The sequence below is a fragment of the Melozone crissalis genome, unplaced genomic scaffold (assembly GCF_028551555.1).
Source record: "Melozone crissalis strain CALT ecotype California unplaced genomic scaffold, PUWL_Pcris_2 ptg000023l_1, whole genome shotgun sequence".
NCBI classification, from domain to species: domain Eukaryota; kingdom Metazoa; phylum Chordata; class Aves; order Passeriformes; family Passerellidae; genus Melozone; species Melozone crissalis.
The window spans coordinates 3,510,295-3,535,926 of record NW_026535801.1 but is presented as its reverse complement, the minus strand read 5'-3'; the positions used below and the strand labels follow the sequence as shown (position 1 = coordinate 3,535,926).

The 25,632-nt window shown below is 51.6% G+C and overlaps 2 protein-coding genes across 2 annotated transcripts; both read right to left on the bottom strand.

Moving 5' to 3' along the window:
* Positions 1-224: 224 nt before the first annotated feature.
* On the bottom strand, positions 225-1,434 carry GBX2 (gastrulation brain homeobox 2). Its single transcript, XM_054278345.1, has 2 exons — positions 936-1,434; positions 225-748 (listed from the first exon to the last, which is right to left on the bottom strand). Exons 1-2 carry the CDS (start codon positions 1,432-1,434, stop codon positions 225-227), a joined length of 1,023 nt encoding a protein of 340 aa, XP_054134320.1.
* A 9,910-nt stretch (positions 1,435-11,344) lies between these two features.
* ASB18 (ankyrin repeat and SOCS box containing 18) lies at positions 11,345-23,959 on the bottom strand. The gene is made up of 5 exons (XM_054277703.1): positions 23,659-23,959; positions 21,942-22,209; positions 14,742-15,240; positions 12,834-12,947; positions 11,345-11,530 (listed from the first exon to the last, which is right to left on the bottom strand). The coding sequence occupies exons 1-5, from the start codon at positions 23,957-23,959 to the stop codon at positions 11,345-11,347; spliced, it is 1,368 nt and encodes a 455-aa protein (XP_054133678.1).
* Between the last annotated feature and the right edge of the window lie 1,673 nt (positions 23,960-25,632).

The following is a 25,632-nucleotide window of genomic DNA, read 5'->3' as shown; positions in this document are numbered from 1 at the left end:
TGCTGGGGACTCGCCGGGCGCTCACAACGCGGGGTTCTTATTTTTTCGTGCTGTTTTTTGCGGTGCGTTTTTGTTGTTGTTGGGTTTTGTGGGTTTGGGGTTTTTTCTGCTTCTCTCGTTTTTGTTTTTATGCGGGCGGGTCGCCTTCAAACCCCGGGTTTGGGAAGTTTTCCCGTGAAAAACGGAGCGCGGGAGGGAGGGAGGGAGGGAGGGATGGAGAGCGATCAGGGTCGGGCTTGCTCCAGCTGCTGGTGCTGACTCCTGATGGCGAACCTGCTGACGTGCACCGGGATGGGCACCACGATCTTGGGGTTCCGCGAGGGCTCCCCCGTCTTGGAGTTGGCGTTGCCCGCCTTGACCCGTTTCCACTTGGCCCGCCTGTTCTGGAACCAGATTTTCACCTGCACCTCGCTGAGTTTGAGGGCGTGCGCGATCTGGGAGCGCTCGGTGAGGGACAGGTACTTTTTGCAGTGGAACTCCTTCTCCAGCTCCAGCAGCTGCTCGCTGGTGAAGGCCGTTCGCCGCCGCCGGTTCTTGCCCGTGGCCGTGGTGCTGCCGGCGCCGGGCGCGCTCTGCGGGCTCTCCTCCAGCGCCGCGCCCGAGTCCTCCTCCTTGTGAGCCGCCTGCCCGGCGATGTTGTCGTCCGAGCTGTAATCGAGATCGCTGTCCATGGAGAAACTTTCCTCCTTGCCTTTCGCCTCCTCCTCCGCCTTGGCGTCCTCCTTGCCCTGGCCGCGGAGAGCCCCGGCTGCAAGGGAGCAGAGGCCTCGCGTTAGCGTCCCGGCGCCCCAAAAACCACGCTCTGACCACCCCCTTTTTTAGTTTGTATTTTCCCTCTTTTTTTTTTCCCCTACCTTCCGCTCGCTCCGATGCTACCGAGAGCTCAGCCCTCGCTGCCGCCCGCTGCCCCCCGTTATCCCCGCTCCATCACTCACCGAGGGAAGCCTGCACGGCGTCGGCGGCGGGGAAGGGCAGCAGCGCTCCGTCCTTGCCCAGGAAAGCTTTTCCATCGTCGCCTCCGCCGTCCGGGGGGATGCCCTCGGCTTTCTCGAAGTTGCCCGGCGGCGGCGCGAACTTCCTGGCGGCCTCCTGGTGCTGCGGGGACGCGGGGAAGGTGCCGGGCAGCGTGGCCATGAGCGTGGAGGTGAGCGCCATGCCCTGCGCCAGGCTGGAGCAGAAGCCGGAGGGCAGGCTGGGCAGCGGGTGGTGCTGCGGGTGCGCGGGCGGCAGCGCGGGCGGCAGCGCGGGCGGCGGCGGCGGCGGCGGCGGCAGCACCACGGGCCGGTAGGGCATGAACATGGGGTAGCCGGTGTACACGAAGTGCCCGGGGGCGGGCGGCGGGGGGCTGCCGATCAGAGAGTCGATGCTGAAGGCCGTGCTGCTTCCCAGCGGGCGCTGCATCATCATCAGCGAGGGCTGGAAAGCTGCGCTCATGCCGGAGCGGCGGCGGCGGCGGCAGCGAGCGGGAGAGCCGGCACCTTCCTCCTCCTCCTCTTCCTCCCGCTCGTCCCGAGGCTGCTGCCGCTGCTCGGCGGCGGCGGCGGCGGCGGCGTGCTGGCCGCTGGGCCGAGCCGGGGCGGAGCGGGGCCGCGGCCCGGCAGCTCCCGCACCTCGGGGCCGCCCCGCCCGCGCTGCGCCCCCGCGGAGCCGCCGCCGCCGCTCTGCCCGCCCGCGCTGCCCCGCGCCCATTCACATTTTGGCCGCCTGGGAACCCGGCCCGCCCCACGTGGCCGCCGCCGCCGTCTCCCATTGGTGGAGAGGGGTAGGGGGCGGGGCTTGGCGGCGAGGCCACGCCCCCGATGGCACGCCCCATTCACGGCGCCCCGGACGGCGCGGCCCACGCGGGACCGCCCGCGGAACCTCCGCGGCTCCGGCCGGGACACCGGGACAGCCCCGCGCTGCCTCCCGAACCCCGGAGCACTGCTTTCCCTAAACCTTTTCCTTTACTCTTTTTCTTTCATTTTTTCCCCTTTTTTTCTCCTTTTTTCCCCCATTTTTCCCATTTTTTCCCTTTTTTCTCCTTTTTTTCCTTATTCCCCCTTTTTTCCCTTTTTTCCCCTTTTTTCCCTTTTTTTCTTTTTTCCCCTTTTTTCCTTTTTTCGCTTTTTCCACTTTTTTCCCTTTTTTCCTATTTTCCCCCTTTCCCCCCTTTTTTAAAAATTTTTTTATTTTAATTCACGCTCACCTCCTCTTTTTCCCCGTCCCTTCTTTTTTTCCCCCCTTTCTTTCTTTTTTTTTTTTTTTTCTCTTTCTCTTCTCTCTTTTTTTTTTCCCTCTTTTTTTTTTTTTTTTTTTTTTTTTTTTTTTTGAAAAGCCCCCAAATAGGCTCCATGTGGTTCTGGGTAAAGTCAGCCCCTGGCTTGGCTTTGAAATTGCTTCTGCAATTATGTAAAAGAGCCATTCAGCAACACGGCGGAATTAAAAGCGATGGAGGGGCTGCTCCCTTTTTCTCCGGCGAGCTTCTCATGTTGGCCGGCTCAAAGCCTTTTCCAACACGACGTCTTTGGCGAGGACAAAAGCTGGAACAAAAAAAAAGGAAAAAAAAAAGGGGGGAAAAAGGAAAAAAAAAAAAAGCCCCCAAACTTGTAAATTGAACGTCAAGGGAACTTTACACAATTTCAAAGGCCATAAATAATGATAAAGGGACCAGGCGAAGAGGCAAACCCAGGCAATTAATGGAGGTTCCCAAGCAAAGATCAAGTGGTTTGGAAAATAAAATTAAATGCAGGGAAAAAAAAAAGAATAAAAGAAGGAGAGGGAAAAAAAAAAAAAAGAGAAAGGAGGGGACTTGCCTGGGGGTGGGTGGGATCCCTCCTGCCTTTGGCAAGTTGAAGATTTCCCAATGGGACAATGGCGCTGGCTGTGCCCCTGCGCTTGGCTCTGGGGGGCTCTGCGGGCAGACCCCGCCTCAAAGCGGCTGTGGCAGGAGGGAGGCTCCCCAAAACCCCGGGATCAGCGGGAAATCCCGCTTGGGACTGCTCCCCAAAACCCCGGGATCAGCGGGAAATCCCGCTTGGGAAGGCTCCCCAAAACCCCGGGATCAGCGGGAAATCCCGCTTGGGAAGGCTCCCCAAAACCCCGGGATCAGCGGGAGATCCCGCTTGGGACTGCTCCCCAAAACCCCGGGATCAGCGGGAGATCCCGCTTGGGAAGGCTCCCCAAAACCCCGGGATCAGCGGGAGATCCCGCTTGGGAATGCTCCCCAAAACCCCGGGATCAGTGGGAAATCCCCCTTGGGAAGGCTCCCCAAAACCCCGGGATCAGCGGGAGATCCCGCTTGGGAAGGCTCCCCAAAACCCCGGGATCAGCGGGAGATCCCGCTGGGGAATGCCCTGCTGCTCCCTCCCAGCCCCCCAATATCCCAAATCCCCCTTCCCGCAGGTTCCCATCCCAAATCCCGCTCAGTGTGTGGGGGTGGGATCGCCCCCGGCCCCTGCCCGGATATCTGGGTCAGTTTATCCCCCAGCCACCATCTGAAAACGTTCTTTGCAATTAAAGCAGGGGGGCAGGTTATTTCTTGAAGGTCTCGGCGCATTTTTTTGCTGCATCCCCCTCCCTACCCTGCAGTTTTTGGGGTGCTGACACCATCAGGATTTTGGGGTTTTTGCGGGAAGGATTTTCCCCGGCCAGGGGAGCAGCTGGGCCGGGGATGGGCAGGGGGGTTTGTGTGATGTGCGTGCACAAACACTTTTGGGGCCCAGCTCCGACTTGAAGGGAGTGGGAAAAGTTGGATTTCCCAGCTCATTTCCATATGTCCTGGCTCCGTCTTGCGGAGGCCACCATATGTGCAGCAGCTCCGGAGATTGCCCGTTTCCCCCGTGGATGCTTCGTGGATTCTTCCTCTCCCATTTTTTTTCCCCCTTTTCCCCGCGCTCCACCCGGCATCTCATCCCTCTCCTTCCTCCCTCCCTTTACACCATGCTAAAAAACCCCCCAAAACCTGGGAATTCTAGCTGGGAGAAAAGATAAAAAAGAAAAAAAAATTCCCATTTTTTTTTCAGGATTGCGGGAAGGGCAGGGATAATTAGGAATGGCAATGTGTACCAACAGGCAGCTCCTGCAGCTGTTTTTATTGTCAGCCCCCTTCAAAATTTGCCCACAAACAAGTGCCTTTGCAGGACGGCAGCATTATTTCGGGCAAGAATGGGCTTTTTGTTCGGCACATAATTAGCTGATTTTCTTTTTCTCCCGAAGGAAAAAAAAAAGCCAAAAAAACCCAACCAAACTCGGCGATCCCTGATTGTGGCAGGAGCAAGCGGGGCACGATTGTGGCAGGGAGTGGAGCAGGAGCGAGGGGGAAAAAAGGCAAAAAAAGGGGGCGAACCCCAAAGATTTGGGGGGAATGAGCGCTCCAGAGGGTCGGGGTGGGTTGGGGGAGCGCTTTTCCCCCAGGCTGGGCCGTGGGGAGGGAGCAGCCCCAGCTCCAGCAGGGAATGCGGTACCCGGGATGGAGCAGGAGGCTTCGGGCAGAGTTTGTCCCCAAAAAACCTCGCAGGGGAGGAGCAGCAGCGATGCTGGGAGTTTGTGGGGTGGGTGTGACCCCTCCTGGGGTTTTAACCCCAATTCCTTGCAGGGAGGAGACGCAGTTTGGAGAGAAGGGAGCGCTGGGATGTGCTGGAACCTCTCCAGGTGGGAATGCCCCGGGCACAGCATCTCCAACCAGGCACAGCATCCCCAGCACGGGCACAGCATCGCCAACCTGGCACAGCATCCCCAAAATGGGCACAACATCCCCAGCCTGGCACAGCATCCCCAACCCGGGCACAGCATCCCCAGCCCGGGCACAACATCCCCGGCCTGGCACAGCATCCCCAACCCGGGCACAGCATCCCCAGCCTGGCACAGCATCCCCAGCCTGGCACAGCATCCCCAACCCGGGCACAGCGTTCCCAATGCGGGCACAGCATCCCCAGCCTGGCACAGCATCCCCAATGTGGGCACAGCATCCCCAAACCGGGCACAGCATCCCCAACCCGGGCACAGCATCCCCAGCCTGGCACAGCATCCCCAAAATGGGCACAGCATCCCCAAAATGGGCACAGCATCCCCAGCCGTGCACAGCATCCCCAACCGGGCACAGAATCCCCAACACGGGCACAGCATCCCCAAAATGGGCACAGCATCCCCAAAATGGGCACAGCATCCCCAGCCGTGCACAGCATCCCCAGCCGGGCACAGAATCCCCAACACGGGCACAGCATCCCCAGCCTGGCACAGCATCCCCAAACCGGGCACAGCATCCCCAAAATGGGCACAGCATCCCCAGCCGTGCACAGCATCCCCAGCCGGGCACAGAATCCCCAACACGGGCACAGCATCCCCAGCCTGGCACAGCATCCCCAAACCGGGCACAGCATCCCCAATGCGGGCACAGCATCCCCAAAATGGGCACGGCATCCCCAACCCGGGCACAGCATCCCCAGCCTGGCACAGCATCCCCAATGCGGGCACAGCATCCCCAAAATGGGCACAGCATCCCCAACCCGGGCACAGCATCCCCAGCCTGGCACAGCATCCCCAAAATGGGCACAGCATCCCCAAAATGGGCACAGCATCCCCAGCCGGGCACAGAATCCCCAACACGGGCACAGCATCCCCAGCCGGGCACAGAATCCCCAACATGGGCACAGCATCCCCAGCCTGGCACATCCCGCCTGCCGTGCCAAGGGATCGCTGCCCACCCTGCCCTGGCACCCCCAGCTGCCATTTCCAGCTGCTGGTCTTCTCCAAGGCGAAACCCGGGCTCCCAGAGCCTCTCTCCAGCTCATTCTTGCGTTTGCCGGGGAAATTTTAATGGCGTGGGAAACGTCCCTAAAATCACCCAAACCGCATCACCCTGCGGCGCTTTTAAAGTCTTTTTTTATATTTTTTTCCCCCCCTAGGAAAGGGAGGTGAGCACGAGAGGAGAACCTGAGCAGAATTAGCAGAATTACCCCCCAAAATCAGCGAGTTCTTATCAGTGATGCAGGTGCGAGCCAAAATCAGGGATGCGGCCGCGGCTCGCACTCCTCCTCCCGCGGGGAATGGAGGCAGCTCCCGGGGTTGTTCCGGAATTTTGGGAGAGTTTTGGGAGCTGCCAGCCGGAGGGTGGGAGGGCAGGATTTCAGGGATTTCAGGATTTGCCCCTGGCTGTGCACGGAGGGATGCGTGGAACCCCCTCCTTGCTCCCCCCTGCCCTGCACAGGGGAAAGGGAAAAAAGGCAAAACAAACCCCAAAACAGTCCCCAAACCCCTCATTCCCCGCCTAATCCCATTAACTCCCTCGCGTGTTCCCCTTTGAACTCCTTCCAGCCCCTCCCGCGGGTTCCCCAATTTTCACTCCGCGCTTCTTATTTTTTCTGGTTTTATTTTTAAATTTTTTTCCCCCTTCCCTCCTCCCTCTTCCCTTTTTAACAAACTTGAGGGTGCTCGGGATTTTCGGGTAAGGGGAAAAAAAGAGGCTAAAAGGGTAAAAAATAAGACGGTGCAGGTAAAAAAAAAAAAAAAAAATAGAAATTTGACTTCCATAATCCCGGCTCTCATCCCGAAATTCGTTCGGATAATGGCAAATAGGCTCTTTAAAAAATTATTTTAAATGGATACATATTTAAACTAGCGGAGTCCGAGTATTTTAAGAGCCTTACAGGAGATCTTAACCAAACACATCGCCACGGAGAGTTCAGTGCTGGCGAACCCCACGCACCCTCTCGATCCCGGCTTTTCGTGGAATCCAGCTGAGAAATCGGCCGGGTTAAAAAGAAAAAAAAAAAAAAATAAAAAAAAAAATCCCGACTAAAAGTCTAAAATATTCCCGGGTCAGAGGGGCACCGTCTCATTAAAACCAGCGCGGTCCTGAAACTGCAGTGCAGACATTAAAGTGCAGTATTTTTCAATTAGAGCTGACGAATTCAATCAAAATTCCATAGATTAGGATGAAATGAGGCATGGGTCATTTACAGGGGAATTTAATTGCAGAGCCATTAGACAAATAGTATATTTGCCATTCTCACATTATCCATCATTTTAGACATCAATAGAAGGAGCAGCATCTTTGCTAATACAGCAGCACTTCCCAATCTCTGCCTGTAAACACTCCCTTTCCCCATAGCTCCTGATTATATCTGATTTCATTTAAAGCCATGGGGGATTATAAATGTTCCTGCAATCAGGTTCATTAGGACTTCAAAAAAAAAAAAAAAAAAGAAAAAGAAATCTCATTTCTGATTCGTATCTGCGCTTTGCGGATCGCCCGGCGCAGCCCGAGCTTTAAAAATCAAAATAAAAAAAATTGAAATAAATAAATAAATAAATTAATAAAGGAAATCAAACGCTGTTTCATTACCGGGGCCACTTCGGGGTTTGATTATCGCCCTGACGAGCCCCTGCTCGGATGGTGAGAGGCAAACTCGGCTTCCCACCGGGATCACCACCCCCTGCATCCCGGGGGGGGCTCCATCCTGCTCCAGAGGGGACAAAACACCCGACGGGACGGCAAAACCTTCTTTTTTTTCAAATTATTTTTATTATTTTTATGTGATTTTATTTGTATTTTCCGGTGGGAGGGCGCGCATCGCTCCTTAATTCTCCCCAGCTCCTCGCAATCAGAGAGGTGTGTGCAGCAGGGCGGGGAATTCCCATTATTTGGAAATTGTTTTGCAGCTGGACCATCGGTGCTTTAATACCGCAGGGTGGGAAAACGAGCAGGAGCAGCCCAACCACACACACACACACACAGAGGGGAAAAAAAAATAAAAAATAAAATCCTCGAGGAGAGAGGAAGGTCTCTGACATTTTTTGCCTTAATAGCAGCTTAATATTAAACGTCTTTCATAAAACACGCACATCCAGATCTACTTAAAAAGAAAAAAAAAAAAAAAGGAGAAAAAAAAGAAGAAGAGAAAAAACACAGAAAGCCTTCATTTCCCCCAAATGTATGGCGTGCGCAGCGCTGTGTTAGCTGCCTCAGTAATTTAATTGGAATGAAACGTGAAAAATGTGTCATTTTTTGAAGAATTTATGCATCGCTTCCTGGAAATCTCATTGTCTTAACTAGCAGCCTACTGTGTTCTGTTTAGCAGGCATAATCGCATTTTTATGTGTCTCCGTATTAGAAGTTAATGTGACCTCCCGTCTTTAGCTGCTGGAAAATAATAATAATAATAGCCAAAAATATAATAATAATAACAATAATAATAAAAACCTCCAAAAAAACCGAAAAACCGACAACATCTGCATCAAAACAAGGCGCTGACAGGAAGGAAAAAAAAATCTAAAAATCTGTATTTGGAGTATATATAATTTAGAGTATATATATATATATACATATACATATATATATATATATATATATACAACACCCGCCAAACTTATCAACCCCAGCCTGGAGCATCATCCCACTCGGAGCATCATCATCATCAGCCTCATCATCATCATCATCATCATCATCATCATCCCACCCGGAGCATCATCACCATCATCCCCAGCACCAGCACCATCCCGCCCGGAGCATCCTCCGGCCGCCGCGCTGCCCCCGCCGCGGGCAGAAGGGCTCGAACCGAGGGCAGAACCTCCCTCGCCAGCCCCGGGGGCTCGGAGTCCGTTTTTTTAGGGGTTTTTTTGGCCTCTAAATCTCATTTTTCGGCTCTTTTTGGGGCGTCGCGGCTGCCCCCGACGGCCGAGCAAAGCGCGCCCCCTGCCGGCCGCGGGGAGCAATGCACCCCCCGCTAGTGTCACCCCCGTGTCCTCCTGTCCTCTCTTGTCCCCTCCTGTCCTCCCTGTCACCTCCTGTCCCCTCCTGTCCTCCCCTGTTCCCCCCCCTGTGCCCTCCTGTCTTCCCCGTCCCCTCCTGTCCCCTTTTGTCCCCTCCTGTCCTCCTGTCACGCCCTGTCCCTTGCTGTCCCCTCCTGTCACCCCCTGTCCCTCCCCATCCCCTCCTGTCCCCGTCTTGTCCCCCCTTATCTCCCTCTGTCCCCTAGTGTCCCCTCTGAGGTGCATTCCCCGTTCCACCCCTGTGGTTTTTGGGTTTTGGGGGTTTTTGGGTGTCCTGCTGGCGCTCTCCGTGTCCCCCTCATCCCACACGGAGGTAAAAGGTGACAGAGGTGACAAAGAGCAGCGACATTGAGCTTGGCTTGGTTCAGATGAGGGTGACGGCTCAGCCAGGATGGGATTTGCCTGAATCCCTGACAATTCCCACCCAAACAAATCCCGGAGTCCCCCAGGCACGGCGGTTTGGGATGGGGGCACCCGGGAGGCACAAAATGTTGGGGACACAGCGCGGGGCAGGGCTGGCAGCGCTCGGGCTGTCCATGGAGGGACAGGGACGCTGTGGAAGCAGCAGGTGGGAGATGGGAGAGGGAAAGAATTGTTTAATTCCTTCTCCTCCTCATTTCCATGCTCCAAGGGCCGCATCTCTGTGAGCCAGGGATGCAAAGTCCAGCCAGACAGGAAAAATGAATTATCCATATTAAAAAAAAAAATTTAAAATATAAATAAATATAGAAATTTATATTAAAATTTATATATAAATATTGCATATAAAATATAAATAGTTATATACAAAATATATTTAATTTTTATATATAAATAAACATAAATTTTAATATAAAATATTTATTTAGATATAAATTCACATAAAATTATAAAAATTATATTACAATAATTTTTATATATTACTTATATATAAATAAATAAAAATTCTATATAGAATATGATATACAAAATTTTATATAAAGATATAAATAATAATAATAGAAAAATATAAATTAATTTATAATATATATAAATATTTTAACATATATATAAATATATAAAAAATTTTTATATATAATATATGTAAATTTTATTTTATATAATGTATATATATTATATATATAATAAAAAATAGATAATATATACAAATAAATACTGAAAATTTTATATAAAAATATCCATTTCTATATAAACTTATATCTATATTTATAAATATATAAATATAGCAAAATAGAAATTTATATATTTCTCTATAATTATTTACAAATATATGCATGTATGTGTATGTATACATATGTGAATATATACACACAATTATATCTAATATATATTTTTATTTATATGTGTATATGTGTGTATGTATGTATATATGTGTATGTATGTGTATATATGTATATATATGAATTTATACACACACAATTATGTCTACTATGTATATTCATATATTAAAAATACAATACATATAATTTTGTGTGGTTTTCTTTTTTTTTTTTAAACCACACCAAACCCAGGTGTAATTGAGCGCTGGAAGAATTTTGGGGAGCACTGTGGCAGGAGGACAGCTGTTCTCCCAAGGGATGCACGTGTGCAGGAATTAACCTGGCGAGCCTGAGGGTAAATCCTGGCTTGTCCTGCTCCCTTTGGCCAGGTGACTGTGGGAAATGAAAGCCCAACCTGCACAAATTTGGGTTTTCCAGCCCCCTTCCGTGCCAGCCTGGGGACAGTGACAGGCACAAGGGGTATGGGAGGGTCTGGGACATACAGGGAGCTGTGTCACCCTGCTGCATGGAGCAGCCACAACATTCTAGGTGGCTCCTACATTTTTTTAAAAAATCGAATTTAAATCAATTTTAGGGTCTTTATTAATGCTGCTAGACTTTGCAACATGCTGAGGGCTTCTACACAGCCCCTCTGCTTGCACCACTCGCAGGGGAGATTTATCCCAGGGGATTTGATGCTCACCTGGGCTGGTTTGGGTCCCCTGGGCTGATTTGGGTCCCCTGGGCTGATTTGTGTCTCCTAGCCTGATTTGGGTCCCCTGAGCTGATTTGGGTCCCCTGAGCTCTTTTGGGTCTCCTGGGCTGATTTGAGTCCCCTGAGGTGATTTGGATCCCCTGTTTTGGATCCCCAGAGCTGCTTTGGGTCCCCTGGGCTGGTTTGGTTCCTCTGAGCTGGGTTAGGTCCCCTGGGCTGATTTGGGTCCCCTGAGCTAATTTGGATCCCCTGAGCTGATTTCTGTCCCCTGAGCTGATTTGGGTCTCTTGGTTTGTTTTGGGTCCCCTGAGCTGTTTTGGGTCCCCTGGGCTGATTTGTGTCCCCTGGGCTGATTTTGTGTCCCCTGCCCTGTCCCTCCCTTCCCACACCCGAGCAGCCCCCGCTGCTTTGCAGGGATCCCCTACGATCAGCATTATTCTTACCAGCCACTAATAATTTTATCACTCTTTGTAATCTTCTTAAAGCACAATTAGAAGGGGGGAAAAAAATCAACTTCTACAAATTTCCAGCCAAAAGCACATTTTATTCCTGGGAAAACCAGGACTACAAATGGAGCCATTCACTCACCACGGTGACCCCGACAGACACGGATGCTCCTGGATGTGCTCCTGGCTGTGCCCCCTCACAGCACCACTCCCTGGGGCTCCAGCAGCAGGAATTCCTGCAGGCCCCTGGGCAGGGGCAGCAGGGGGATGAGGCAGTGGCACTTGTCCCCAAGGTGTGCCCGGATGGTGGCACGGCACAGGTGCTGCAGGCTCCGCGCCGTGCCCGCCAGCCCCAGCAGCGACTCGTAGAATGCCTGGTGCTGCTGCAGAGAGGGGACAACGGGGACAGTGCCACCCACAGGGGCTCTGCCACCCGGGGTCACACCTCTCCTGGCTGCCAGAGGAGCTGGAGGTGTTCAGGGATGAAGGTTGGAGGGAAGGAGCTCAGGTGTGGCTGTGGGTATGGGGAACGGGCAACAGGGAAAGGGTGGGTGAGGGGTTCTGGAATTCTCCTGTGGAATTGGGGCCTTGTGGACTGCAATTCTCCTGTGGAATTGGGGCATTTTGGACTGGAATTCTCCTATGGAACTGGGACCTTGGGGACTGGAATTCTCCTGTGGAACTGGGGCCTTTTGGATTGCAATTCTCTTGTGGTATTGGGGCCTTGTGGGTTGGAATTCTCCTGTGGAATTGGGCCTTTTGGACTGGAATTCTCCTGTGGAATTGGGGCCTTGTGGGTTGGAATTCTCCTGTGGAATTGGGGCCTTTTGGACTGGAATTCTCCTGTGGAACTGCGACCTTGTGGGTTGGAATTCTCCTGTGGAATTGGGACCTTTTGTACTGGAATTCTCCTGTGGAACTGGGACCCTGTGGACTGGAATTCTCCTGTGGAACTGGGGCCTTGTGGACTGGAATTCTCCTGTGGAACTGGGACCCTGTGGACTGGAATTCTCCTGTGGAACTGGGGCCTTTTGGACTGCAATTCTCCTGTGGAATTGGGACCTTGTGGACATCAGTTCTCCTTTGGGAGCACCTTGGGGGAAGCCAGTCTCGGAGAGGGTGCAGCAGCATCCCACAGAAAGCTGATGGAGAAGAGAGCCTGCCCCTGAGGGAACTGGGAAACAAAGCAGGATTGGGCTGTGCAGCCTCACCCTTTCCTTAATCTGGGGGGATAAAATCCTTTGTCCCATTCCTCAGAGCATGGTGAAGGCTTTGTTAGCATTCCAGCCATTCCTTACAGCCTGTGGGGCCAGGAGTCATCCCAAATCACCCCAGAGTGGGCTGCCTGTACCTGTTGCACATCCAAGGAGGAGCTTTTCCAACCAATAGGAGAGATGTGGGCTCCTGCTGGGAAGTGCTCTGGCTCCAGGCTCACTTCCAGAGGCTGAGAGTGGATTTTATGGCAGGCTGGGGCAGGGATGTGGGGTCTGAGCATGGTGAAGGTGGAGGGATGCAAGCCTGGAGGGATCAGGTGTGTGGTGCTGCTCTAGGGAAAATTTCTTTTGTTTCTCTTCCATCCCAGTGAAGTCTGGGTGGGGGGGGGAAAAACAAGTCTGTGGGAAAATAAACCCTAATTCTGTGGGGAAAACCCTCTCCTAGGGTCTCAAAGCAGCAGGGCTGCCTCACCTGGAATACCTCCTGTGGCACGGCCTCTCTCCACTCCTGGGACACCGGGATTTGGGAGTAGGAGTTGAAGAGCACCTCGATGACCTCTGGCACGGCTGCACAGGATCTCAGCACCTGTCCAGGGATGGTGGGAGGGCTCAGACAGAGAGGCAGGGCCAGAGAGGACAACACTCACCTGCAACAGCTGGGGTTTGTCCCACCCCACCCTGCTCCAGGCTGGGACAGCCCCGTGTTGGGATGGGGCAGGTGTGGAGTTTCTCCTGGTGCCTTTTGCAGCAGTGGGAATTCCCACCCCGCTGAGGCATTTTTTCCTCTGGATGCAGCCCTTGCTCCTTATTTACATTTTTGGCTTGTGCCTGACAAGGCAGGATAATATTTTCTTTATGGTTTGGTGTAAAACCAATGGAACGCAGAGCCACGAGGCAGCTGATGTGCCAAGCCTGTCTCTGATATTCTCTAGGCAGGGAAAAACCCCTCTGAGCCACACTGGCTCCATCCTGCCCTTCTGCTGGGCCTTGACTTCCATCACTCCCCAACCCCTGCCCAGACTGGGAAGCTCTCCCAAATTCTCCCACCCTGCCACCTTCAGATGTCCCAAATCTCCCAACTGTCACTGTCATATTTTATGAAAAATCACTTTGGCAGGATTTCTTCTCCTGGGAAGCTGGGAAGCTTCAGCTTCTCCATGTGTTGGTCCTCTGGACTGCAATACTTAAAGCACAATTAGAAGGGGGAAAAAAATAAACCTATACAAATTTCCAGTCAAAAGCACAATTCAGTCCTGGGAAAACCAGGACTAAAAATGGAGCCATCCATCCACCATGGTGAGCAGTGACCCCGACAGACACGGATGCTCCTGTGCTCCATGGATTTTCTCCATGGAGCAAATGTGATTTGGAGAATTGTTTACCCAGCACGTGAATTGCTTTAACTTAATGACCAATCCCAGTCCAGCTGTGTCGGGACTCTGGTCAGTCTTGGGTTTTTTTATTATCATTCCTGTTTTAGCCTTCTGATGTCTCTCTTTTTTTTAGTGTAGTTTTAGTATATAATTTTCATATAATAATATCATCATCTCATATCATATCATATCATATCATATCATACCATACCATTCCATACCATACCATACCATACCATACCATACCATATCATATCATATCATATCATATCATATCATATCATATCATATTTATCAGCCTTCTGAGAACTTGGAGTCAATTCTCATCTCTCACCTTCTCCTGGGGACCCTCAACAACACCACAGCAATTAACAACTACATCCAACCTCAACCCCCTGGATGCCAGCCGCTCTTTGGGAGCCATTTTGGGGCTGGTACCTTGATGAAGACCTGGGGCCAAATCCTCTGGGAGCCCTTTTGGGACCGGTACCTTGAAGGCCAAGGACCAAATTTTCCAGGAGCCATTTTTGGGCCAGTATGTTGCTGAAGACCTGGGGCCAAATCCTGTGGGAGCCATTTTGAGGCCTGTACCTTGATGACAGCTGAGGGCCAAATCCTCTAGGACTCATTTTGGGGCCAGTACCTTGCTGAAGGCTGAGGGCCAAATCCTCTGGGAGCCATTTTGGGGCCTGTACCTTGATGAAGGCCGAGGGATGAATTTTCTGGGAGCCCTTTTGGGGCCTGTACCTTTCTGAAGGCCTGGGGCCAAATTTTCTGGGAGTCATTTGGAGCCAGTACCTTTCTGAAGGCCGAGGGCCGAATTTTCCAGGAGCCATTTTTTGGACCAGTATGTTGCTGAAGACCTGGGGCCAAATCCTGTGGGAGCCATTTTGGGGCCTGTACCTTTCTGAAGGCCAAGGGCCAAATTTTCTGGGCACCATTTTGGGGCCTGTGCCTTGCTGAAGGCTGAGGGCCAAATCCTCTGGGAGCCCTTTTGGGGCCTGTACCTTTCTGAAGGCCGATGGCCAAATCCTCTGGGATCCGTGGTTGAGCAGCAGCTGCACGGTGCGGTGTGGCCGCAGCTCGGGGCGGGAGGCCGCGGCCTGCAGGGCCCAGCCCAGCGGGGACACGCCGTCGTAGTCGATGGCGTTGGCGTCGGCGCCGCGCCGCAGCAGCAGCCGCACCAGCTCGGCGTTGGCCACCCCGCAGGCCCGGTGCAGGGGCCGCCTCCAACTCTCGTCCCGTGCCTCCACATCGGCGCCGTGGTTGAGCAGCAGCTGGAAAAGCTGCAGGGAAGGGTCGTCCTGGGCCGGGGCCTGCCCGCAGAGCACGCCCAGCGCCGTCTCCTGGCGCGCGTTGCGGGCGTCGACGTGGGCGCAGCGTCGCAGGTAGAGGCGGGCGTGGTGGCAGAGACGGTGCCTGGCGGCCACGTGCAGGGCAGTGTCACCTCCCACCTCGCTCGGCAGCTCCACGGCCGCTCCGTGCAGCAGCAGGAGCTTGGCACACCTGTGGGAAGGGGTTTGGGGTGGTGTGGGGTGAGCCATGAGGGATGGTGGGGGGGGGTGAGGGGGGAAGTCATGCTGGAGGTGGGATTTTTGGGAGGGTGGCACTGTGCCCTGGTGCCCTCAACAGTGAGGGCAGTGGTGGTTTCGGCAGTATCTCCCTCTGCCCCTTGACCAGGGTCATGCATGGATGGTCATCCTTGCCCATCCTGGACTGTCCTTAGCCATCTTGACCATCCTTGACCATCCTTGACTGTCCTTTGCCTTGACCATCCTTGAATGCCTTGACCATCCTTGAATACCTTGACCATTCTCAACCATCCTTGACTGCCTTCAACTCTCCTTGGCCACCCTGACCATCCTCAACCGTTTTTGGCCATCCCTCACCACCTTGATCACCCCTCACCATCCTGAGTGTCCTGGTCCATCCTTGACCATCCCTGACCATTTCTGAACCCCTTGACCACCCTAGCCTCACTTGCTTGGATATAAAAATGGATTTTCCCTCTCCCTCAGAGGGACCTCACACCTGTGCTGTGCTCCTGCTCCAGAGGATTGTGTTTTCACAGGATCACAGAATATCCCGAGCTGGGAGGGACCCACGAGGATCATGGAGTCCAAGGGAGAAGCACCAACCTTTAACCCCCTCCTGCCTCTCTAATTTTCATCTTTTCTGTCAGCTCAGGTGCCACTGGAGCCCTGGGGGAGGGTCTGGGCTGACACAGAAGCAGCATGAGAGAGAGAGAAGTCCCAGCCTGACCCTTCCAGCAGCAGGAATGGGGAAAAGAGGAACCTCAGGGAGGAAGGATAGCACCGGGATATTGCTTGTTTTTCCTGGCCCAGGGGAATGCTAATGAATGTGGGGAAAATATCAATAATAAAATAATGAGATAATGCTAATAATGCTAATACTAGTAACAACATACTCGACTTTTTGTGGACCTGCCTCATCACCTCCACAAGGGTTTGCTGGGAGGATTTTCACTGTCCTTGGCAGAGCAGAACCTACAAACACCTCCCTGAGCTGCTTTTCCTGTGCACCTCAAGCCTGAGATACCAGGAAAAATCCCTTCAGGATCTTTTTCTGCACCTCCCAGGGGTGCCAGCCCTCACCAGAGGCTCCAGCACAAATGCTCTGCTTGGGCTGTGGTTGCCTGAGAGTGGATTTAGGTGGGGTTGTGCCATTCCCAAATCCTCAGGCCCCCACTTTCCAATTTCATTTTTTGCACGAGGATGCTGAATCCCTTTCTTCAGGAGTGTTTTGTCTCCCTGAGGCTTTTTTGGGGCTTTCTGGCTGCTGTTGAGGGGATCACTCAGACTCTTGGTCTCTTTTATTGGTCTTGGCTATCCTTGTCAGCAGGGAATTTGAGGCCCTGATTATGATTATTCTCTTGGGATTTATGAGCAAGGAGTGATCTCTTCCAGTGAATGGAAAAGGTGGGAGCCTGGGAGGATCATTTTCCTCCTGTTTGGATATCTGGGCATCAGCAGGTTCTGGGTAGATGCTCTGGTTAAACTCTAAAATCTCTATTGATGAATTCATGAGCTCCAACACTTCCCCAGCATTTCTGGCTTCCTGTATTTTCACTCTCAGCCTGGTTGTTGCCACCAGATTGGACTAAAATCCCATTAAATAAGGCCCAGCAATGGCTTGCTGCTTTTTCAAGGACTCCTCTACAATTTTCTGGGGATACTGAAAGAGCACACTGAGTTCAGCTTTCTGTTTATCTCAGCAGAAATTCCATGGCAAAATAGGTAAGTTTGTTTTCCATCCAGCCTGGTGCTTAATTTTGACTAATTTAAATTCACTTCCAAGTAATTTGCAGGTGATGGGTGACATCCCCTTGCCAGACAAGTCACCTCTTAAGGTAAATTAAATTTGGGGTGAGTGGTGCTGGTGCTCCCTGCTCTGAGCTCCTGGATCAAATGGAATGGGAGAAAATGATTTGGGATTGATTTTTTTTAATCTCTTCACCCATCACAGAGTCAGGGCAGGATGTGCCCATTTCCCTCCTTATGGCTCCCACTGGGTGGGATGAAAACCACCAGGCTGGGAAAGTGGGATTTGTTAGAAATGGGATGTGAAGAACAGCCAGCAGGAGGAGCAGGAGCTTGGGGCAGCGGAGGCTGCAGGGAAATTCCCAAAGTCCCAAAACCCCGCTCAGGCTCCAGCTTCCTTAAGGAAAAACCTCCTGTTTGATCTTCCCTCCCATCCCCGAGGTTTATCTGTGAAAGCCCCCATTTTGTCACATCTCAGAGGGCAGGGCCAGCCCTGTGGCTGCTTCTGGGCTCTTCATTTCTCTGTCAGGACCCAGCCAGGAGCTGCTCTTGCCCAGGTTCCCAAAACGATGGCCCCAAACGCTCCGAGTGCTGTATTTAGCAAGGCTGAACACAGCAGAGGATGAGGTTTAGCACTAGATGATGCTAAATGCTGGCTTTTCATATCCCTGGGCTTTTATTCCCTTGCAGTGCTGCTCATTCCCACAGCCCCGGGCATTCCCACAGATGCCCAGGATGATGCTGGAACAGCTGGAAAGTGTCTGGAGCGGGCTCCTCTGGGTGAGTCCCCATCTCCTGGTGTTTGGGAGCCTTGATTTGGCCTTTTCAGGCTCCTGCCTTCCTGCTCAGCTCCTGTTTCCTGCTCCTTCCTCCCATTCCCCCCGTCCCTGGTGTTTGCTCCCCATCCCGGTGCTCCTCGCGTGGAGCCCCTGAGCTCCTGCATGGAGTCATCCCACCCTTCATCCCCCACCCCTCACCTCTGGGGGCTTGCAGGAGCTGGAGAGCTCTGATTCCAGCTCCCAGGGTGGGGGGAAGGCTCGGAGAAGGGAATTGCTCTGCTGGAAATCGGGGTGACGCCTTCATGTCCCATCCCTTGGCTTCCCAGAGCTCCTTCCTTGCCGAGCTCTGTCCTCCCGTGTGAGGCTGGAGAGGGGAAATTCCTCTCCAGGCAGGCTCTCCCTGGCCTCGAGGGGAGCCTGGGACATCCAGGGAGCTCTGGAGGAGGGCTCTGCAGATGTTCAGCATCCCTCCCTGCCGTGATGGGAGGCAGGAGCCGTGTCCTGCATCCCTGCCAGGCCCACGCCCGCTCTCCCCTCCCCTCTCTGCCGCCGAGGCTCTTCCTCTCCCCCTCAATTATTTTTATTTTATTTTTTTTTTCGGGGTGCCAATAAAGGCAGGCTCCTTTAATCATCCCCAGCTTTAAGAGGGAAAAGGGAGAGCGCCAGGGAGAGAGTGCAGTGAATTTAGAGACTCATCTTACCCCACCATGTTAATTATCTCGGCTGTAAAAAAGAGGTCAAGGAGAGGAACTCTACTAAATAGGCCGACGTTGGCATGAACAGCTCCTAAAGTGAAGAAGGCAAGACTGAACTTTACTGGAACTTTTTTTTTTCCATCTCTTCAAAAAGCTCCTAGATTAAAGCTCTGATATCCTTTTTGTTGAAATCTCATGGATTCTGAAGCTCAAATGGCTGGAAGGAAGCCCAGATAATTTTTTTTTATCCCAGTCACTGAGAGGCTCAAAGGTTTTAAGTCCTGCCCCCATGGTGAATTGCCGAGTATATGGGAATACAGAGGAACCTGGCACATAGGTGTTCTGGCCATTGTTATCGAGAGGGAGAAAAATAAAATAGCTCTCTATGTAGGTCAATGACCTGCTCTTTGTTGTCAGTAAAAAATTAAGGATGACCTAAAATCTACTACTCGACGAAAAAAATAATAAAATAAAAAAAAAGGAGGCGAGGTAAAGTAGTCTCCCCCTAATCAAAGAGGAAATGTTTGTGTTACCCAAAGCTTGACCTCCTCAGTCTCTAACTTTAGCAAAGTCTTTGCTATTGAAAAAGCAGTGGTCGAAACCTCAAACCCTGTCTGAAATGTCTATTAATTTTTGATCTTTCAAGGGAGTTGGCTCAGTTATTGTAGAAGCCCCCGTAGCGCCGGGCGCCGCAGTTAAGGGGCTCGCAGCATTTCCATTATAAAGCCCCAATATTCCAGGCCTTACAACTCAGTTGTTGCCACCTCGGGGCTGTCTGATCCCCTTGGTGGCTGTGCTGCCATCCCCCTCTGCCTTCCAAGGGAATGGAACATGCAAATCAGTGAGAGCAGATCCGGTTTTTAGTGCATCTATATAAAATAGTATTATTTTTTTTCCAAGCTTGGAAGCAAAGACCTCTGTGGTCCAGAAGATCCTCTGCACACCCTGGGGTGGTTTGGTGGCTCCATCTCTTTAGGGAGAGAAGCCCAAAATCAGGGAAGCACTAGGGTTTTAGGATGAGGTTGGAGGTGGAAAGGGAGCTCAGGTGAAGGAATTAAAGCCAGAGGTGCTTGCAGCATTCTCCCTCTCCCATCCCACTCCTTCCATCCCTCATGGCACCAAGGATGTGTTGGATTCATCCCTGGATGTTTTTGGCTGAACCAGGAGTTGATTAATAGCTGAGTTTTGGACATCCTGCAGAGGCTGTTATTGATGAGCAGGGATCAAACCTTTCCCTCTCTGGCTGCTTCCCTTCTCCAGAACTCTCTCCCTGCCCATGATATGCTGGAACCTTGCTTTCACCACCTGCTTCCAGGTAATCTTGCCTGCCTGGAGGGCAGAGGATGGAAGACAAGCTGGCTTTCCACGGAAGCTGACAAGTGGTGGAATTCACTGTGGCCCTGAGCAATTTCATCAGGATAATATCAAGTGGCTGAGCTCTTTATTAAAAAAAAAAAGAAAAAAAAAAAAGAAATAAAAGAAAAAGAGCAAAATATCCTGGTTCCATGTGTCTAGCTATCCAGGCACCTAAAGTCCTACAGAAACATATTTTTCTGTGCTTTTCCATATTTTTCCAGGCAATTTTTATGCTCATCTGTGTGATGTTGATCCAGGGTGGGATGTGGGTGCACCTGGAGGAGCTCAGCCCTGCCTGTGAACCAAGGGGGATCCCTCTGTGGCTTGTGTGTGGTGAGAGGGTGGGAGCACTGGTCCACATCCCATAAACCCATCCTGAGCATCTCCTGGGGAAGTGTGCTGGATCTGGGCTGCAGGACACACTGATTTTAGGGGAAATAGTCAGGAAAGAGGAGGAAGGAAAGGCTGAGGCTGGGCTGTCCATTGGAAGAAGACTTAGGCTGTGCAATGTGCCTGGCACCAAAATGCCCCTTTTGTCTCTGCTGTGGCAGTGGGGAGATGTGGGAGTGTGTGGGAAGCCTTGCCATGGATCATGGCACCTTTTTGTGCTTCATCTTTTTTGCCTCCAACAGGCAGAGCTCCTGGGCTGTGTGCACAGGGGATGCACAGAGAGGTTATCACGGAATGTCAGAACTGTTTGGGTTGGAAGGTTTGGGTGGAAGAGGTTTTACAGCAACTTCTGTGAGCCAGGGAGAAGCTTGAGAAGAGGATCCATGTTTGATAAGAGGATCCATGTTTGATAAGAGGATCCATGTTTACCCCTGAAAGAATTTCCTACCAAGGTCACTGGCATAGAAACCAAGAAAGAAAGAAAGATAAATAGGAGAATAAATGAGAGAATAAATAAGACAATAAATAAGAGAAACCTGCAACTGCCTATTCCAATAATTGTGGCATTCACATTCTCTGATAAAATCTCTTTGCCCAGGATTTTTGTCTTGGGAAGATGAGAAGCCTCAGAGGAAAGGAAAACAATTCTTCTCTCATTTGCTTCTCCTGTGTTGTGCTCATGTGGAATGTGTTTGGAGATTGTTCACCCACAGGTGATTGTTCCATTGGGTTCTGCTGTGAGTTGTTTTGGCTCTTTGGCCAGTCAGGGCCAAGCTGTGTCAGACTCTGGACTGAGTCAGGAGTTTTCATTATTAGCTTTTTAGCATTCAGTATCCTTTCTGTATTCTTTAGTTAGTTTAGTATTCTTTAATATAATATAGTATAATAAAAATTACTTTTCTGAGAACATGGAGTCAGATTCATCATTCATTCCTTCATCTGGGAACCCCACAAATACAATAAATAATCCCTTTGTTTGTCTCTTCTAACCAATGAGTAAAGTGTAAAGTTCTGAGCTTTGTAAGAATGTCTAAAAAGCATGCCTGCTAGAATAAAACCAGTTTGAAGCCATCTGGAAATGGAGTGTGGTGCCCTCATTTCTCTTCACAGAGAAAAGCAAGGCCCAGTTTCCCAAGCATATCTCTGGAATTCACATTCTCTGAACCTCAGAGAAAGAAAAAAACAATTCTTATCTTATTTGCTGCTCCTCCTGTTGTTCACAAGTGGAATGTATTGTGGAAGATTGTTTACCTGAAGGCAATTGGTGATTGGATTCTGGTGTGTTTGGATTCCTTGGCCAATTGAATCCACATGTGTGTGTTGGGACTGCTGGCTGACAGTTGCGAGATTCTGGGCAGTTGAGTCGGGTGCTTGTGCAGATTCAGTTTGGATGCAATGAAATATAGTATAGAATAATATTGTAGAGAATAATATAGTGTAATAAAGTAATTAATTAGCCTTCTGATAATAAAGTAATTAATTAGCTTTCTGGTATCAATGGAGTCAGATGCATCACTCCTCCTCATCATCGGGGCTGCCTGCTTTAGTACAGAGCATCTCCATCTGTCTCCATCTCAACTACAACAGAAGGGACCTCAAATCCAAACCCATCCCACCTCATTCCAGGGCAGGGACACCTCCCATTGTCCCAGCCCCATGCCAGCCCCAGCAGGGCAGCCCCAGCAGCGGGTGGGTGCCGTGCTTACCGCAGGGAGTCCTGCGAGGTGCAGAGGTGCAGCGGGGCCGTGCCGCGCTCGCTGAGCAGGTTGGGCTGGGCCCTGTACTCCAGCAGCAGCTCCACGCAGTCGCTGTGCGCCCCCAGGCAGGCCTGGTGCAGGGGGGCCTCTCCCCCCGGGGCCAGGTTGGGGTCGGCCCCGTGGCGCAGCAGGTGCCGCAGGCAGTCGGGGTGGCCGTGGCGGGCGGCCAGGCACAGAGGGGAGCTCAGCTCCAGGCGCTCCTCCAGAGCCCACAGCCCTGCGGGACACGGGAATGGGTGTGGCACTCACAGCCCTGGATGGGCGTGGCACTCACACCCTCTGAAGGGGTGTGGCACTCGCACCTCTGAATGGGTGTGGCACTCACACCTCTGAATGGGCGTGGCACTCACACCCTCTGAATGGGGGTGGGACTCACATCTCTGAATGGGTGTGGCACTCACAGCCCTGAATGGCATTCACCCCTCTGAATGGGGTGTCACACCCTTGAATGGGTGTGGCATGCACACTCTCTGAAAATCCCTTTGCTCAGGATTTTTCTCCTGGGAAGCTGAGAAGCCTCAGAGAAAAGGAAAACAATTCTTATCCCATTTGCTTCTCCTGTGCTGTGCTGATGTGGAATGTGTTTGGAGATTGTTCACCCACAGGTGATTGTTCCATTGGGTTCTGCGGTAAGTTGTTTTGGCTCTTTGGCCAATCAGGGACAAGCTGTGTCAGACTCTGGACTGAGTCAGGAGTTTTCATTGTTATCTTTTTAGCCTTCAGTAAGTATCCCTTCTGCATTCTTTAGTGTAGTATATCATTCTGTAATATAATATATATTATAAAGTAATAAATTAGCCTTCCGAGAACATGGAGTCAGATTCATCATTCCTGCCCTCATTGGGACATTCCCAGCAAATACAATAAATGGGGCTCTGATGGCACCTGGTCCAGTCCCGCCCCTGCATTCCCTCTCCTGCTCAGCAGCCTGGTGCCCAAAGCAGCTCCTGACTCCTCTTTTCCCATTTTTCTCTGGCAGCTGTAGGGGCTGGTTGTGCTCAGTGGCTCTGACTGCAGTTGGCAGGAGGGGAAACAAAACCCCCTCAGCGTGTGCTCATCCAGGAGTGGCATTCCAGGTGGAATCAGGTGGGCAAGCCAATGCCCTGCTGGCCATCAGGGCACCGAGCCCCATGTCCAAGTGGCTGGCAGGAGCTAAAGGGAGCTCAGGAATTCCCCAGGAAAGGAAAAGCTGACTTTGCTGGGAGTGAAGGCACTCAAGCAGGTGGGAGGGTGATGGAGGGCTGGGTTTGGGATGTGCTGGGTTTGGGATGAGCCAGAGAGAGGAATTTCCCTGCAGCTCCAGGACCTCCTGGACCATCTCCTGAGCACCTGGAGCCATGGGGAGCATCACCTCAGGGCATCTTATCCCTCCTGATAGAACCATGAGGAATTTGGGCTGTGAGCCCTCCTGAGAGCATTCCCAAAACACAGAATGCATAACCCCAGCCTGAAGAAATCTTGTGGATGCACAGATTTTACACTTCCACTGGGTTAGTGGGAGCAGAAGAGAAGAAAATATTAAAAGTGATGAATATTAATGGCCAGAACTGTGGGCTAACCAGAAACCTTGGGCACACCTAAGGCACCAAGATGCACTGCACCTCTCCTGTTCAGCGTTAGTAAATACCCACTGACTTCATTTTCATTTCCTTCAAAGGAAAAGTACCTGAGAGTCCATAGGAGGCTTGGCTTTTCACCTGCCACTCCAGCTGGTTCTTACTGATCTCAAAGACCAGGTTGACATCTTGGTGGTACCTCTCAGTCAGGAGCTGCAGGCTCCTCAGGTCCCCTGTGACCAGGGCTGTGTAGAACCTGGCGATGGGAGCACGAGGTCCCAAGGGATGCTCCAGGTCCAACTTGGAGGAAATCCTCAGCTTTCCTGTCCCAGCTCCTGGTGCCTGGCTCATGCCAGTGCTTCCTGGTGTGCAGGTCCTGCCTGGGGCAATGGCCAGGCTTTTATAGCCCATTGGTTCCATCCTCTTGGCTCATTGTCTAATTATAATCCAGTAGAGGCTCTGTTGTGGAGTATTTATAACTCCAGAGGGGCTGGAGCATGATGGACACGGGCTACAATGAGGGTCAGGTGGTCACTGGGCTGTGCTGCAGCAGCACCTCTTGAATAAAATTGCTGGATTTTTGGAGGGTCCAACTTGAGACAGAAGTGTTTAGGCTGGGAGGAAAACGGTGCCTAATGTTTAGGAAACTAAAAAAAAAAAAAAGAAAAATAAAATATTAAAAAATTTAGTCATGCTGTCTGTCCATCCCCAATAACCTTATTTGTGTCCTCTCACCCAATAACCTTATTTGTGTCCTCTGAGCTCTGGGAGGATTTTATTTTCCACCCTCTACATTCTTTTTTTTCATGAAGGTGCTCATACGAGATTCCAGTCCTGTGGTTGCAGTGTGGAAAAATCTGGGCTACGTGTTGCTGGCCCAGCCTGGAACGCTGGGATGGCCCTTGCAGCAAGGTACAAATGCTCCTGGGGCTTTGGCACTCCCAGACAGTGCCTTGTATAGCAGACAGAAAGCTGCCCTGGATGCCAGCAGAGCATTCCCTGCTCCCACTTCCCCTTTCCCCAAGGTCACCGGAGAGATCTGTGCTGGGGACAAGAATAGAGACTGGCATCTCGTGACTGGGAGGCTCTGGGTGACAAAACCTGCCCTTCCCAGCCCTGCCACCCAGCTCTGTGGGGATAAACCTGCTCAGAGCACATTTTGGGATGTTACACCACAGCTGGAACTGCCTCTGTGTGGAGCCAACCTGAGGCTGGGAGAACATTTTGGGACCTTCCTGGGGATCCTGAGCATCCCTGAGCCAGCACCCCCCGTGCTGCCAGAGTCACCTGAGGGTCCCCTCTGTGTGTGTGTGTGTCCCCAGCATGGCTGTGGTGACACCCAGCTCTGGCCCTGGAGCCCCAAAAACTCCCTGGTGTGTCCATCAGTGTCACAGACATGTTTTATGAAAATTTCTTTTGCTAGTATCTTTCCTCCTGAGAAGCTGAGAGGCCTCAGGAACAGAATGTAAGCATTGATTATCTGCTGCTGTGGAATGCAACAGGTGCATCTTTGGCTGGTTGTTTTTAATTAATGGCCAATCACAATCAGCTGGCTCAGACTCTCTGGTCAGTAACAAGATTTCCATTATCATTCCTTTCTTTTCTAGCCTTCTGATGAAATCCTTTCTTCTAGTCTTTTAGTATAGTTTTAATGTATCATTTTATTTTAATATTATATATATCATAAAATAATAAATCAGCCTTCTGAAACATGGAGTCAAGATTCTCATCTCTCCCCTCGTCCTGGGACCCCTGCAAACACCATCACACATGAGGGATGGGGTTCCTGGTGAAGGACTCCCCTTATGGCCCCTGCTCATGGGAGCAGCACTGGGAGATAATTTCAGACCATCCTATGTGGTTTTTCCTATTTTGTCCTTCTTTTCCCCTTGGTCTCAAGGCTGGTTGGGGACACCTTGCTGTGCCCATCCTCTGTGTTGGTTTGGAGCCTCCAAAGCCCTCATTTGAAAACATGAAAACCCCCCTGGGCATCCCTGGGCTCCTCCAGCCAGCCCAGCAGAGGGTTTGGAGATGCAGGGAGAGGCACAGCCAGGGATCATTCACCCTGGGTTGGCATTCCCAGA